General features: G+C 38.8%; 1 protein-coding gene and 1 long non-coding RNA gene across 5 annotated transcripts in view; one reads left to right on the top strand and one right to left on the bottom strand.

The window, feature by feature from the left end:
* gabrb2a (gamma-aminobutyric acid type A receptor subunit beta2a) overlaps positions 1–16554 on the bottom strand; it is a 52503-nt gene that overhangs the window by 29325 nt on the left and 6624 nt on the right. The window contains exons 1-3 of one of the 3 annotated variants that reach the window (XM_007548412.2): positions 14655–14846; positions 14420–14520; positions 13975–14042 (exon numbers count right to left, since the gene is read on the bottom strand). In XM_007548412.2, coding sequence (XP_007548474.1) covers positions 13975–14042; positions 14420–14520; positions 14655–14728 — 243 coding nt within the window. In that variant the 5' untranslated portion in view covers positions 14729–14846. Of the gene's footprint in view, positions 1–13974; positions 14043–14419; positions 14521–14654; positions 14847–16554 lie in introns of those variants that run through there. The other 2 variants (XM_007548411.2, XM_016669617.1) reach the window with 2 other exon arrangements.
* Positions 8772–10440, top strand: LOC107835834 (uncharacterized). 2 transcript variants are annotated; one of them, XR_001661666.1, is made up of 3 exons: positions 8772–9463; positions 9563–9627; positions 9712–10440. It is a non-coding gene; the product is annotated as an uncharacterized LOC107835834 (long non-coding RNA). The 2 variants fall into 2 exon arrangements; XR_001661665.1 differs by having other exon boundaries at positions 8772–9627.

Below are 16554 nucleotides of genomic sequence, written 5' to 3'. Positions count from 1 at the left end.
GACTAGTTACCGACTAGTTACCTCTGAGTTTGGTAATTATTTTTTTTCTTCTAAGTAATTGGTTAACTAATTGGTTGACTTTTGCTTTAGTCTAATTCACAGCAGGCTCAGTAGTCCAGTGCTATTAATACTTTTAATGAACTTTGATCAACTGTGCCATGACTACAGCACAGGGAGTCAGAGAGATAAAATATCAGCTTTTTATTTCTGTGTTAAATCTCTTTAAGGGTACAGATTTGTACAGAGAACCTAGAGTAAACACTGCCCTCTGTCTGTAGGATAAACTGGCAACATGTTTATCCATTTCACAGCTGGTGTCGTTTTTTTATTTTTTTTTTTTTTTTTTTTTTTTTTGTTCAAAAAATCCTTGCAGTCTCCAGTACCCTCAAGACTCCTACCGTAGTTTCTTTGCAAAGGCAGTGATGATGGTATTGCACTCTTACTAGTAATGGGTTTTCTCCTGCTCATTTCCTGCCCATTATATCTCTACTACTATAGGTATCACGTCTAAAAGAGGATGGAGAATTTCCCTGAGAGGTTCCTGCACATCTACTATCCATTTGTGCTCCACCGAAAAGAAGAAAACACCCTCAGTACCTTGTGCACTTTCAACTGTGCCATCTGTGCACAATATTTTTGGCTCAGTGCAGCATTCTGTGTGCACAACTCGACAAATCAGACATCAGTCACACAAAATTCAAATCTGTTGGTTTTGATAATGTTGATTTAGTGGAGTCTTAAAATAGTCAGGCTTCATTATATATAATGCATAGTGCAAGGCATTTTTGATTGGGTGAATCTACTAGAATGAGACATAATCAGGCTGTTTTTTTTGTGTGTTTTTTTTCCGTTGTTGTTTTTGTTATCTTGCAGTTTTGCACCAGTGTGGAAGCAGCCTTAGAAACATAGAATTAAGGTTGCAAAATTTCAAGTTTTAAAGGTGCCACCTTTAAAACTGACATGGATTCAGGAGGGATTATCACACAAATATAGGAAAAATGAGGCCTGGGCTTCAGCTGGAAAGTATAATAATATAAAATATAATATAGACATAAACAAATTATTACAAAAGGATTCCAGTCACGTGCACTTGAAGCATGTTGCGTACTTTATTGAGCAGGTTAGGAAAGGTCTATGGACTAAACATGTCCTTCATGTATGTGTATATATATATATATATATATATATATATATTTTTTTATTTTTTTTTTGCACAAAATCATTCTTAGATAATCACATTTTAGTCTGCTGAGGTCTGCATATTTTGAGCTCCTTTCAGGATTATTATTTTTTTTAGAGCTGCCAGCCACGACCCTCAAACTCCATGTTTACACTCACACGTGAAAATGACTGCAAACAGATAAGCAATTACACAACCATACATTTTTGAAAAGCAGAAGTAGAGCCTCCCGCACAACCAACAATAATGCAGCAAGTGGTTTCTAGATGGTATGTTAACAACAAAACACTTGTCTTTTCAGCAGCAATTGTGCTGTGAACACAGCGGTAAAATCACCAGATCAAACATTTTGGAACTCGGAAGGACAAAAAAATGTAGAACTAAAAAATTAGTATCTTCTCTGAACAATTTAAACAGAATAAAGTATCAAGTCATGAGGATATGACTGTAAAAAAAAGTCCACAAAGTGCCAAACTGGTTTGTCACATGTTGATTCTTTGGGTGAAGAGGAAACTTCCATTAAGGTCACACAGATTTGGTTTTTGAGCTTCAGTGAGAAAAACATCTTATGGAGTACCTCAACATTAAAAAAAGAAACTCACGACTGAGCTGAGGATGGAAGTAAAAATTCATACAAGGTCAAGCTAATGTAAAAAACATCAGGGTCGGGTGCTCAGTGACGGTGAGTCATTGCTCAAAATGTTTCTGGGCTTAAAAATTCCCCCATTAAGAGCCTGACAGAGTGACATGGAGTACATTTATGTTTCCCAGTGAGATCTGTCAGAACAGGGTTGGCGAAAATCCTCCATTACAGCTACATCGGCTGTCACGAGCAACATGGGATGGACAAAATAGAGTTTGTAAAAACACATCTGGACATTTTGACTCTAGGCATCAATGTTGCATGTGAACCTGCAATAGAAATCCATTAAAACCATCCATAAGCAGAGATGTGGCATTTTTTCTAACTTGAGTGAACAGATTGGGTGTAAATGCCAGACGGTCCTTTAGGATCCCGTGTTAGGTCAGTTTTACATTTGTAAAAATCATAACAGGAACAATAGCCGTAAAACGTTCACATTTTTTGAACTTTTATCACCGCGTTACTGAATATTGTGTTTGCAAAGAAAGGTAAGCAAAGAGAGCAACATTTCTTCTGCTGACTTTTGTGAAACTTGGTGGAAAGTTACTGAACAAGCAAAGGGAGAGCCCATTAAATTTGTGCAGATGTCTCCATTTTTTTTTTTTTTTTTTACACATTGATGTTTGGTCATTAAATGAAAAATGCTACCCCAGAAATAATTCTAATAAAGCAGAGAAAAAACTGAAAGTGGAATAAAAAATAAAAAAAATGAGTCATAGGTGCTTTCACTTCGCCTCTGCAGCTTCTCAAACATCCATCACATTCATGTTGAGCTCTCCAGGAGCACCAAAGAGAAATGTGCTGATCATGATTAATGATGCACTTCAACTATCCTAGTTAGAACTGGGTTTTTTTGTTTGTTTTTTATTTCATTCATTTAGCGTATTTCCACTACAAACTGCAGGAGTCAGCATCTTGTGCTGCATCAGCAGCTCCTGTTACTTCACCCAAACTAATTTTGAGAAGACTGGATCTGCTATCTGGAGTTCTCCAAATTAAGAGAGGAAACTTTAGCAAACAATTTATTCAGGTATGGAAACTTTCTCTGCTGGAAGATATATTTAAACGAATTTAAGACATTTTGATGAATGTTAATGAGTAGGTTACTAAAGTCAGTGCAAACAGAAGAACTTGGTTAAAATCTTAAATCCTTATAAGACTCAGAGCAGGATAATATTCTACACAGTGCACAAACTGATTAAATGTTCAATATTTGTGCCCCTTCAAGCTTCGAGTGATCTACTGGTTTCATATTTGACAGCGTGGTTGAGGGAGAACCTGGGAAAGAAGTGATACCATTAACTTTATAATGCTCTTCACAAATTGTCCTTTTTATTGTCTACTTAGTTTCACTGAGCTTCTTTTGTTGTAAGAGGAGAATCTCATATTAAAAAAAAAATCCAACACCGAGGAAGAGATTTCTAATGAGATCACGTTTACCACAATTATTAGCATACTTTCTGTTAATACTTGCTGCAGCAATCTTCTGCCAGAAGGACAACTCTTAGTCTCTTATTACATTGCCACAATGTTGGAGCGTGTAGAGAGTGGCATCTTACATCACATCTCTTTGGCAAAATCTCACTAGATCTTCCAGACTCCACTGTCCTGACCTATGCTCTCTCCTCTGAAGATTATCCAACAGGTTTTCAATAATTGCCAGGTCTAAGGTTTAATAAAAAAATAAAAAAATAAAAAAAAGCACTTTTATGGAATAATTCCCAATCAATCGGTTGGCATGTAGACGGTCTCTAGATGTTGTAGAAAATTGTAAACCATGACTTTGCCTTCAAGTGCTTAACAGTTGAGATTTTCTGAGTTTCCTAACCATGTTGCTCACGGTTTGTGAAAAGATAAATGTAGAACAACAACCTCCATTGTTGGTCGTAGTTTGACTTGTAATCTTTTCAACACAAACCAATAATTGTTGCTATTTTGTAAACAAAACAAAAACAAAACTTTTCCAAAATACTTTGATATGGCATTATACCATAACGCATAAGGTGTGAAGGCCAAGGCAGTTTTGGCACCATACGGTATTGACGTTGGACTTTTTTAAACCAAGATTTCTCTCATAACTGTAGTGTAAATAGGTATTTTCTAAGCCTTAACGTCCACTGTGTTTATTTCAAAAAATATTCAGTGAAGGATCAGGGAGGCATAAAAAAGCTGCGGGATTAACAGCTGTTCTTATGTTCTTATTATATTACAAACCATATAAATCTTCTACTGTGCAGGTTCATTCAGCATAACTAATAATGCTGTTCCAGACAGCCTGTGTTCTTGTTTTAAGCTTTTTGGGAAAACTCCACAGAGCAAACAGAGGAGAACAGAGTCAGAGCTGCAACAGAAGAACAGTACACTAATCTTCCTTATGTCTTTAAATTATTAAAAGGAATCGTGCATGCACTGTAAAGTTAGCAGGAAATGATTTCAATTCATATCTGTTTGCAAAGCACTTTTCACACATAAGCTGCACATAAACGGTTGACCAAAGGCATGAAAGGAAAATGAGATTGTAACGAAGCAAGTTTAAATTTAAGGGAAAGAAATTAGATTAGATTTTAACATGATAAAATATCATGTTAAATAAATAAAGCTGAAGTAAAAATTAGAGAGAGAAGGTTTAAAAGGACATAAAAAAAACAAGCAGGGTGGCTTGGAAAATAAAATCTCTGCTTCCAGCTCTTACTATGGAAATTCCTGGAATGACGAGTATGACGAGTCAACCTGCGTCTTTTTTTTTTTTGTCTCTCTAAAAGCTGCATCTTGAAAGCAGCAATTTCTTGTGAGGTGGAAAGCATTACGGAAGCTGAGGTAACTGAGGGCTTTACAAGTGATAAGAGGGATTTTGCACTGAATTATTGAATGCATTAACCAATAAATGTGATCCCCTTTCCCGGTCCTAGTAAGAACTCATGCTGCAGCATTTTTTTTATCAGCTGGAAGACTGCAGGCGAATTAACAGGACATCCAGGTAAGACTGCAATGCATTATTTAGGGGATACTAATGCATACAAGTATCCCCTAAATACTTGTATGCAGGATGTATCAGGGAATTTATTAGGTGGTTATTTGCTGTGATACCCCTACATAAAAATCCAGTGCAACCAGCTGCCTTCAAACGTCTAAATAGTAAGTAGATCACAGTCGTATGCAATTCCATTTTAGACAAAAATGCAGAAACCTTGGGGGTTTGTTAAAGAACATTAGAGATCAACAAACAGCATCATAAAGACTGAGGAACTCAGCAGACAAGTCAGAGAGAAAAAGTTGTGGGTTGTTAACGCAACAATGACAAGCTTTAAACATTTTAAAGAACACCATTCAATCCAGACATAGCAAATGTGTAAAAGTAATATGCACTGAAAACAGCAATCCCACTGTGAAACATGGTGGTGGCAGAAGACGGAGGATGGAGCTAACAACAGGGAAATAATGGAAGGACTCCGTTAAGAAGCTGCAAAAGACTTAAAACCGGAGTGGAGATTCACCGTCTAGCAGAACAACAGCCGTATCCAGACAAGTAGAGCTACAATGGGACTGATTAGATCAAACGTATGTCTTTACATGGCCTATGTAGACTGATGAGAGCCTTCAGCAAGACTTGAAATGGATATTCACAGACGCTCTCCATCATATCCGACCAAAGGTGAGCATTTTCAGAAAAAAAAGAATGTTTCTAGATGTTTTACTTCACAGCTGTGCACTGTTTCATGTTGGTGTGTCAGATTAATTTAAAATAACACACCTTCATGTCATTGGTTGCTATGTGTCAAAAGGTGAAAAAGTAAAGAAAGGCATGAATACTTTTGCTAGACACTCCATATATGTCGTCTAAATCAAAATTAAAGCTTGCAGTTTTATATTAGAAAAAAAAACTCTTAACACAGTTCTGCGTAAAAAGCACCAAAACAAAATGCTAATAAAACCGTAAGTGCTGTTACAAAATAAAAACAAAAAAACAAAGCATCCTTAACCTGGATTAGCATCGTTTAAAACCTGAAAAACAAGGCTTTGTTTGCTTTTCCTTGACTTTCCCGGATGAAAAGGAGAGAAAGGGAAAAAAAAAAAAAAAAAGAAAAAAAAGGCAGCGCTGTCATGGCAACGCCGAGTAAAAATAACACAAGCTTATTTTCCACAAGCTGAAAATAAAATGGAACAGGATCCGTTTGGACAAACGAGATAAAAAATGGTTGCTAATTCAGAGACGGCGCATCCCTCACGCGGTCGCACCGTGGCGTGGAGGCCCCAGTCGCCGCTCCCTCTGGTCATCGGCTGTTGTCCTGCGGCCGGATCCTCTTACTCACGGAGAGAAACCAGCACTTGTCAGGATAATGATCTTAATACAACAACGCCCCACTAATTCCTCTGTCCCAGAAGCCACCACAGCTGGTTTGTTTAAATCTTATAATTCACTAGCAGCTAATTAACATTCAGAGAACGGTATTATGGAACAGACAGCTCCTCTTAACAACCACCAACCTCAGGTATTTTACATGTAATTAACGAGCGGGAGGAAGTAAAGGCGAGGACTGAAAACACTCATTTAGCTTCCCACTTATTCCTGCCTCGCAGTGCACACTGCAGCCACACTCTCCACGTACGGATCGCATGCAGAAAAGGCATTATTATGCAGCACTGATGCATTGCTGAGAAAACAGACTCGACTTGTATTTAACAGGCTGCACCAGCTGTGTGCAAGAAACACTTTTTAATGCACCGTAACCGGGGTCTGCTTCCTGGGCGCGTGATTTCGGCGGGAAAAAAACCCCAAACAGCATTATGCAAACGAAACCTCAGCTGAGCGGAGATGAGCGATGGAGCGAGATGCCAGCACTGATCAGAAAGACAGGGATCAGCAGTGGAGTGAGGGTCTCGGCCGAGATGTTATCTGTTTCATGTTTTCCACTAACCCCGGTGAGTCAGCAGAGCCCGTTCACCCAGAATGTGTGGTCACACCTCGGACTCGGAGGACACTTCCCTCTCAGAATAGCACATTTGTAATGTCACGCAGGCGAAGCTGCGACCACGGTGTTGACTGGGCTGCATGCTTTTATTGCCCGACAACATGGCTGACCTTTCAGCCTCAGCAGGCCAGCGTGCTGGGTCACACAATAAAGCACCAAAAAAATAAAAAAAAATAAAAAAGGCTTGTTACATGAGCCTGACAAAAGAAGGAGCGGCAACAAAAATCCTCAGCTGCAGCGACGGTGGCGCCCTTCACGTTATCAGAGAATACAGATGTCAAACTTCAACTAAAAACGGTAGAGTTCATTCCTCACCAAAGGCTGTTTTGTCTTTAATTAGAGCAGTGAGCAGCTGTCGACAACAAAGTCCTGCTAACTTCACCATGGCAGACCAACATGCATAGATTTCAGATCCACTACTATTCTTCCCACTTCATTCAGTCCTCCATCTTCCTTCATATTCACATGGTTAGATTTGCACGTTTCAACCCGACAAGATCAAAACCATTCTGCTTTTCAGCTTAGGATTTCCCCATTCAACTTACTTAATAAATTATGTTCCTAAAGGAGGAGATTGTTTTTCTCTTCGCTACTGTTCCTATTCACATCAGTAATAATTTCTTTAGTGATTCTTTCGTACAAAGCAGACATATTATTTTCATAAAATGGCGAATAAATCACCAGTTATGGCAACGAAAACAAACACAGTTTTATCAAAAGCGTTAAGTCTTGATTTTGGGATGGGGTGAGGCTACAGTATGTGACTCTCACTATCATCTTATGTTTGCAGATCATAGGATCATCAGGAAACAACATTTGGTCCAAATCTTCATGACTTATAAGCAGGTCCTTGTGGGATTAGAAGTAGAAAAAAAGTTGGTTTTCACCTGTTACTGACAAGCTACGTTTCCTGGGTTCAACATAGAGATCTCGCAGGCATGAATTAGAATTAAATGTCAAATCGTATAAGCCTCCAAAATCATCAAATCTGCAGCAGCATGAAATAACAGAGACTTAATAACCATCATTTACAGTATAAAAACTGTAAGTCTTTGTTTTTGAGAAAGTCACCAAAATAATGTATGTTTGAAAAGTGCCAGGATAATGCTTAGAAACTCAGCAGTCTACAGACATCCAACAAATTTGGTCGCATTTTCTTTAAGCTGCAGAACTCGGAGTCAAAACCTTTTTTGGTGGGGGGATTTTTCTACAAGCTTCTCAGAAAAGTTGCAGAAACTTTGGCCTGTTCCTCCTGACAAAACTGGTAGAACTGAGTCAGCTTTGCAGGCAACGTTGCTCACATCCTCTTACAACTCCATCCTTTGATTAATAAGTGGTACATAGATTCATTTTAGTCTGAATTGCCACTTTTCATTGTTTCTCTGTATTTTGCCTCTGCAGTGTAATATTTTTTGGTTATTGTGTTATGCTTTTATCATTGAAGACGAGGTCTAAATGGCCATCCCGGCGCGCAGTCTCTCTTCTCAGTGCGTCAGCGCTCGCTATGAAGCCATGTAGCGATAGCTAGCAAAACTACTACGAACACTGCACACACCACGAACTCTAACAACACACTTATAGTCTAAAAAACCTAGTAAAATCCACAGCATGGCTGCGCCCTAGTCTCTTGCCATATCCAAGTCCTCCCCCCCCACCCCTCCCCTCTCTGCGTGTCTCCGTTCTACCTAGCAACAGACCGTCAACACATTTTCATTGGTTGTTTCGAAATGTGGTACATTTAGTCCCCACAAAATAAGGCGTAAATTATCAATCTTATTTCTGGCTTTACTTTGAAGTAAATAACCACAAAACCAATATAAAAACACCACTTTTATAAAGTTTGAAGTCTGTGCTGTCCAACAGAGTTGAAATGAAAACTTGGTATGCGTCCATGTTATTACGAAGCCTTATAAATGCGTCACATGCTTGTACGCCGCACGGCGGGCAGCGACTACATAGGGTTAAACTGTGTTGCGCCTTGCAAATAAACTGGACTTGACAGTTCATACACATTTTCTGATCAGAGCTCTTTTGATGATCGCTCCAGACCTTCGACTTTGTTGTCCTTATGCCATGTTGTGACTAATTTGGCTTCATTCTTTTGAAAGATTTGCGTCTAAGCTACACACATCAGAGTCATTGTTGATGTCTTAGGTTGTTAATTTAATATTTAGTCACTATGCTTCTTTTTTGTGAAGTGCACCAGTCCTTCCCGCTGCAAAACACCCACTGAAAATGATGCTACCACCCGGTGATGTACCCTATGTTTTTTTTTCCTCCAACTTCCAAGTCATTTTACCAAAACTTTTCTTATTTCATCAGACATTAGGACATGTGTCTATCTGTATTTATTTATCAATTTGACTAAAACCTTTTTTTCTATAAGCAAGGACCCCCAGCCCGACAGCGAGAAGTACAAACTCCAGATTACACCTGAACCTAAAATCCTTCCACTGGAATGCAAGAGAGAAGGAATCTTAGTTTTCATCTGTCTGTATGAAGAATAGTAGCACAATTCAGCCCCTTCCCCACTTGTTGCTGCACTGCTAGTTAGTTCGCTAAATAAAAATGCTGTTTTCTCTCACCTCAGTACAACACATGGCTTCTCCAGATGCTGCATGGCAAGACAAAAACAACAGCAACATTTCCCACCGTCGTGCCGATAACAAGGTGCAATATGATCACAGCCACCTTCATCTCTATTAAAACCCTCCTCTTCTCTGTCTTTGCCTGTTTCAGTCTCTCCTCTCCTGCTTGTTTTCCCATCAGCACTTTAATCTTAAAAGCAGCTGGCCGTGATGAGGAGGATCAAAGCAGCGCCGCGCCGAGCACAGGTCACCGGCTGCATCCTCGTGATCACGGTGATATTATTGATTTCTCCGGGATCAATCTCGTCAACTGCTTACCCTTTATTCCAGCTGAAAGGAGCTAGACATGAAGAGCAGAAGGAGAGGAGGAGGAGGAGATTCCAACCTGTTATGCAATTTACAGGGATTCTTCACAAGGTAACAACATGTGGAGCAGGAGTCCACAAGGAGCCAGAGGTTTGTTGTTACAGTGTTTTATCTTTCGCTTTCTGTCTAAATCTGTCAAAGTGGATCTGGCAGGAAGAGCTTTTTCTGAGAAACGAGAGGGATGAAGGTTCTTGCATAGCCACTGGGAGCTGTGACGTCAGTCGCCTTTCACTCTGTGCGCACAGTTTTGTGTTTTGCTGCAGACACAGGCGGATGTATGAAACTGTGTTTTTTTTTTTTTTTTTTTTTTTTTTCCAGATGAATGCCCGCCTAGATGCCTAGTTCTTGAGTGAGATAACCCTTTGGAGCAAGGCAGAGGTGGATTACATGGCTGTTGAGCTCAGCGTTACAGCCAGGGATCCAGTCAGAAGAGCGGGAGAGATGGTTGGAGACATGAGGAGAAGATTTCAACTCTCCATGGACGCCCCCTCTTCTCCCACCAAGTCATTTCCGTTCTGGCAGCCTCCTCCACTAATAATAAATGACTTCCATCGAAGGAGATGCTCTGATTATCCCGTACTCACCTAAATAAGCTGCCATGTTTTCCTGCTAAAAGCGATAAATGGCTCACAGGCACTCCATTTTGAAAGCTTGGAAAATTAAATAAACAACTTCTTTTTTTGTGCTTTTCTACGTGTTTGGGCTGTGACTGTTGCCTCTGAATTATTCCAAAATAATGAATAATGAGATCGCCATGTTTTTTTTGTTGTTGTTTTTTTTAAAAGATGTAAAACATATTGAACCTTGTCACACAACCTGGGACCATTTTTATCAAAGTTTGAAGCATCAGCTGACACAGTGCCATCTACTGGCAAAGTCATAGACTACAATTAAATAAAAACATGGACATTTCCCTTTGATTCCTATCATGTAACCAGTAGGAAGGCTTTTAAAATGTAAATTGACTTTTGCAGTGTCTGGGCCTCTACATGAAAAGCAGCCATCAAGTGGAGAAATTACACTAATCTCTGTTTCTTTAGGTTTTAATCTCTGTTTCCTTAGGTTTTAATCTCTGTTTCCTTATTAAACCCATATGGCTGAATGCTACAATACAAACTGATAAGGAGACAATACAAAGCAAACAAATTTAAAAGAAAAAATTCTGTAAACATTTCAAATAAACAATGTAGGAGGCATTTTTTGATTTTCAATTATTTTAAGTCTTATACTATGTTTTTATCCTTCTGTTCAAGTTAAGGGATTGCTCACAATTTCTCTGAATTAGTGCTCTTGCATTCATAGGATGCTGAATTTTCCCTCCTGGTCTGGCAGTCTTTGCCATTGAACAGCACACATTAGCTGTGGTCTTTATTTTATACGTCATCAACATATCAGTTTATATTTCTTTATCGCTTTTAACATGTAAGACAAAACCACTCAAGGAAAATCACCTTGATATTCAACTAAAATTGGACTGAATTAAGTGATTAAGTACAATTTCGCTGGTTCATTTCTAACAGCTAGCTTTATCAGTGTATTTTGTTTTTACTCAGGCTGGACTGGGAATGGTTGTTGCATTGTTCGATGCTGAGCAGTGGATTTTTCTTGACATTACACATTACACCAAAGAGTCTGCATTTTCACAGTGGCCACAAGAAAATTAGCTTAAAGTCGTCACATTAGGAATCTGTTCACTGTTGCTTTTGTGGCTTTAATTTAAAAAAAAGTCCATTATTGAAGTCTTGTGAATTATAAATACTTATTTAATTACACATTTCACAGTAACTGATTAAATTCATCTCAAATTAAAGTTATTTTTACAATGCAAGTCCAATAGATGGCACCCTATTGATAACTAGCTTCACTTTAGCATAAACTCTGCTAGGCTACATGTTTAATACATGGATAATTTTGTGACAACACTTCAGGTTTGAACTAGATTCAATTTATCCCTTCTGGTTTACTTTAAAACATATGTGAGGTGGTCAAAATCATATTCACAAAAACATTTTTATCCTATAGTATACACCTTTTTTTTTTTTTTAAATTAAAAATAGAAAATGGATGTCATCACAACCTCTGGGTGTGGTTTCCAATTAGGAGTATTGTTTTTGCAGAATAATTCAACCTGGACTTAAACTCTGAATTTTGTCCTCTTAATGGTTTTCCAGATTAGTGACGCAAAGGGTAGGAAATGTTCTATGGAAAACGATGAAGGGGGAAATTTATCTGGGAACTCCTGGTGTTTATTCAAATGAACCTAAAATTGGGAGGGCATTTATTGAGCATAAATATAAACGTTTTGTTTTGTCACAGACAGGCATCCATGCAGAATAAAACAATTAGCATTACACTTCAACAAATTTATCTGTAAGCAGAAGCTTATCAAGTATGATTATTCTTTTGAACAACCAACTCTTTCATCAAATAACAAAACATGAGTGTTGAATAAAACATTACTCATTCCATTCCTGACCCAACCACTTCAAAAATAAAGGTAAATGCCACCAACTCCATGACTAAAAAAAATAAAATAAAATAAAAAAACTGCTTCAAAATTTAAAATGAGCATAGTCTCTTCTCAATATGAAACAGAGCCATTCAGCATGTAGACCAAAAAAACTATATTTTCTTAAATTTATGAAACCTACAACTTCTAACCCATTTCTGCCAAACTCATTTAGGTAATGTCCACATCCTGAACATCATCAAGATCATCCCCCAGAAATGCAACCTCAGCATTCTAGGAGTCATCTGCAGATGGAGGAATGCACCATGCATGCAGGGGGGGAGAGGGGCTTGTGCACCTGTAATCATCAATTCAACATGCATGTGATTGATTAATACTAAAGATGTGCTCCAGTGTGAAATCTTGTTTTGTCAATACATGCAAGCACAAAATCTTTTAAAACATATTTTGATCTGTTGTTGCCTGAATTTATTCACAGTTATAATAATAATAATAATAATAATAATAATAATAATAATAGCATTTTGCAGTCAAACTGGCAGCATAATTGCCTAATGCAGCAAAAAGATCCAAGGTTTGAGCCCCCGTCCTGGGACCTTTCTGCATGTAACCTGCATGTTCCCTGCAGGTACTCTGTCTTCCTCACATAGTCTAAAAACATGACTGCTAGGTTAATTGGTCTCTGTAAATGTCCCTTCGTTGTGACCGGTTGTGGGCCTCTGCGCTGCCCTGGCGGCTCTATACTCCCGCCCAAAGACCGCAGCACCAACGCCATCCCAGTTTTACTCCTGTTTGTTTCATTGAAATTTTCCAACTTTTAAAACCGAAAATTTTGCAAACCCTAATTAAACCCTCAGGCTGTATGTACAAACAGCAAAAAAATAAATAAATAAATAAAGGGGAGGTGGGGTTGATCTTTATAGCAGTTTGATCAATCTCAAATGGTGTTTTTAAAGACATGTAGATTAATGTAATTTTGACCAGACTAAATATTTTAGACATATGATCAAATAAAGTACAGATTATTCAAAGAAGACACTTTGAAATTGCTCTTTACTTTAACATCAGATTACAAGCTTCACATCAGATATCAGTTACAGCGTCTTTAGCTAAATATGAAACTCAGCTATATATATATGTTTTTTAGCACTTGCGGTCCTGCCGCCCCCAACTGTATGCCGCCCTGGGCGTTAACCGGAACAAAGTGTCAGAGTGTCACTGTTGGCAAGTTGTTGTCATTGCAAATCATGACCGCTTTTGCAAAGCATATACACAACGTTTGTTTTAATGAGGGAATAGCTAATAAATGACGTTTTAATAATGAACAATTCATGCAAGAGTGGAAAGTGACACAACCAACCAAGGTCTATCCTACACCACCGAAGCGGGGACACTCGCACACACGCACACACACACGCACGCACACACACATCAAACACACACCAAATACACACGGCTGCTCTTCGTGCGCTGTGCGTCCGAGTGCGCCAGTGAGTGTGTGTTTTGAATTCAAATGCAGCAGCACACCAGAGCAGCAAATGCGGAGTCTGGGAAGAGGGAAGGAGGTGATGTGTTTGGGGAAAATGGGAAAAAAAAATGTCCTCAGGTTGGCTCCAACTGAGCCGTGATAAGTAGCCCACTTCAAAAAGGTGATAAAAGGAGATCCGTGCCAGATAATAAAAAAAGAAAGAAAGAAAAGAAAAAACGGAGAAGAAGAAAAACAAAATAGCGGAATGATTGCAGAAAAATCCACCTACCATATTTACTTCAGAGACCATATCTATGCTTGCAATGTCAATGTTCATCCCCACCGCCACAGGAGCACCTGCGGAAGAGAGAAGGCGTTAATACAGGACGAGATATGAATAATTCTGCCATCATGTAAATTTAACAGCTCCGTGACGCTGCAGGAGAGCTGTGCATCATCGGGCCGGGCAGCAGCCGTCACGTCTGACACCCACTTTAATTGAAATGCTGTTAATTTCATTTATTTAGCGAGGTAATCAAACATTGATGAGCGGGATCGATCACGTTAAAAAGCCTCTCATCAAAGCGGAATACGCTCATCATTTCTCTTCGCCTAATTGGCAAGGCCCATTTGACTGTGAAGGGATGATTAAAGCGGATTTTGCGATTCATTAAGCATGTATCGCACGTCGGGAGGGGCGCGAAAAGAAGAAGAAGAAGAAAAAAATTCGTTACCTCCAAAATCTGGCCTCAACCGAATGTCGTATCCTTTCATCAGCCTGTCCACTGTTTCCTTCACCAGAGGCATATTGCTCGGATCCTTAATATCCTTGACGCTGAGGAGGAGAATCGAAAAAGGTGAAGAAGAAGAAAGGGGAAAAAAAAGCCCGAGCTGATAAATATCAAACACGACACGCAAAGAGACACATGCAAAAATCAAACGTAAAAACGAAGCTTAATCGGGATTTACCTTTGAGCCCAGATGAAGGTCAAGAATAGGGAAAAAGTCAAAATCCCAAAGTGGTTTTCCCTGATCCTCCCCATCGCAACAGTTTTTCCGATGGCTTCTGGATGCGAGTGAGGAGAGCGCACATCCAACTTACTCCAGACGGTGCAGAGGAGCCAATGAGGGGCGCATGCGTGCAGCGAGTCCAAGATCAAAGAGTGGAGAGAGATGATGGTGGATGAGCCGTTTCCATTGCAGAGGAAAATATTAAAGGGACAACTGGATGTGCGTAATGAAGACGCGGGCATTAATGTTAAGAAAGAACAACAGAGCGACGTTTATCTGTGTTGTACTCTGCTTGTTTATTACAAAGGAGATGGTTTTGTCCACTGACAAGGTGAAGCGTTTCAGGGAGCAACTAGAATAAGTTTTGTTCCTTCTGATTTATTTGTTTGTTTAAAAAAAAAAAAGGATATTTACAGACACCAATTCCAACATTTTTTTTCATGTAACAACAATAACAGAAAATGAATCCAACTATTCATTCAGTGGATATTCTTACATGAATAGCGCCACTGGGAAACCCCTTAGAATTAGCCCTGTCTGTACCAGTCTATGTATTCAGCTTTTCATACAGGACACATGAGATGGTACAAATGCCAAATAAATAAATAAATAAATAAAATGTTCAACTTCCGAGTATCACGAGCAGAATGTCGCTTTCATAAGTGGCAGTATTTTAGTTTCCTGCTGAAATGACATTCTGTCCTCCAGTTTTATGTCTGCTAGATTCCAACCAAAAGACACTGTAGTGCATTTGTTCTGGCAGATTGTGGTGGTAATGGCATGGTGCGATCCATTTGACTATGAAAGTTGGGTTTTCAGAATTCCCAGTCAGAAAAACAACAAGAGGTTAGCATCCCAACTGGGAAAGTGGGAGTTTGTGAAGCAGCCTGGTATCTAATATGACTGTTTGCATATAAAATGTAATGAAGATGGCAGGTATAAAATGTTTATAAGTCATTACAAGGAGCTTGGACAGTATTTGAACATATTCACCTTCTGTTTTTAACAAAAAACAAATTAGGACAAATGCACTATTATCAGTTTGCACCACCAAGTAACTATAATAATTAGCAAATCTGACTGTTATTTATGACTTTACAGTAAACTGTTCCCAAATGGGTCAAACATTATTCCCACCTCTAAGTTCTGAGTTCTGTGACAAATTAAGCATAAAAAAAAATCAAAAGAAAATCATTTGCATGGCTAAAGCAGCGTGGGGCTAACGATTCTCACAAAAGAGTTGCAGCTCGTGTTTTCTTGTACACACTCTGATCTCAATCTTCAACTTTTTCAGCTTACATTTGAAATTTAATAAAAAAGTACAACAAATTTGGTAATCAGGCCACTGATTTTTAATAATCCCTGGAAATCTAGATCAGTCATATACAACACAAACAGGGTTTTAGAAAATTTCCACTTTTTGATGTTCTTTTAAAACATTTCCACTTTTGCCACCAACAAATGTTTGCACCTGAATATTAGAAACAGAGAAGGGTTTTGAAAAAATATGAAGGTCTGTGCAGTTTGGAACGCAAAAGACAGTGTTCACTGCAGAACATCTAGTTCTGGTTGGATCAGCATCAGTATGAACCAACTACAGTGGTACGATATACAGAGAAATCTTATTACATCCTTTACACTCATGCTCCCCTCCATGTAATGCCACCCTGGGCAGTGTGCCGTGCCCTTCATACCAAAATCCACCAATGTTTCCAACTCTTTTCCGCAATATTTAGTGAGAAACTGCAGCACATCACAAAGTGTGAGTAGAGCAGCGAAGCTCCAGGGAGGAAAGGTGAGGTGGAAAACATGGTCCCACAATTCATTTTCCCAGATTTTAGTTCTTTTTTTTTTTTTC

This window comes from Poecilia formosa, unplaced genomic scaffold, assembly GCF_000485575.1.
Source record: "Poecilia formosa unplaced genomic scaffold, Poecilia_formosa-5.1.2 Scaffold26, whole genome shotgun sequence".
Taxonomy (NCBI): domain Eukaryota; kingdom Metazoa; phylum Chordata; class Actinopteri; order Cyprinodontiformes; family Poeciliidae; genus Poecilia; species Poecilia formosa.
Note: the sequence above shows the minus strand (reverse complement) of the source record. Positions and strands in the feature narration are given on the sequence as shown.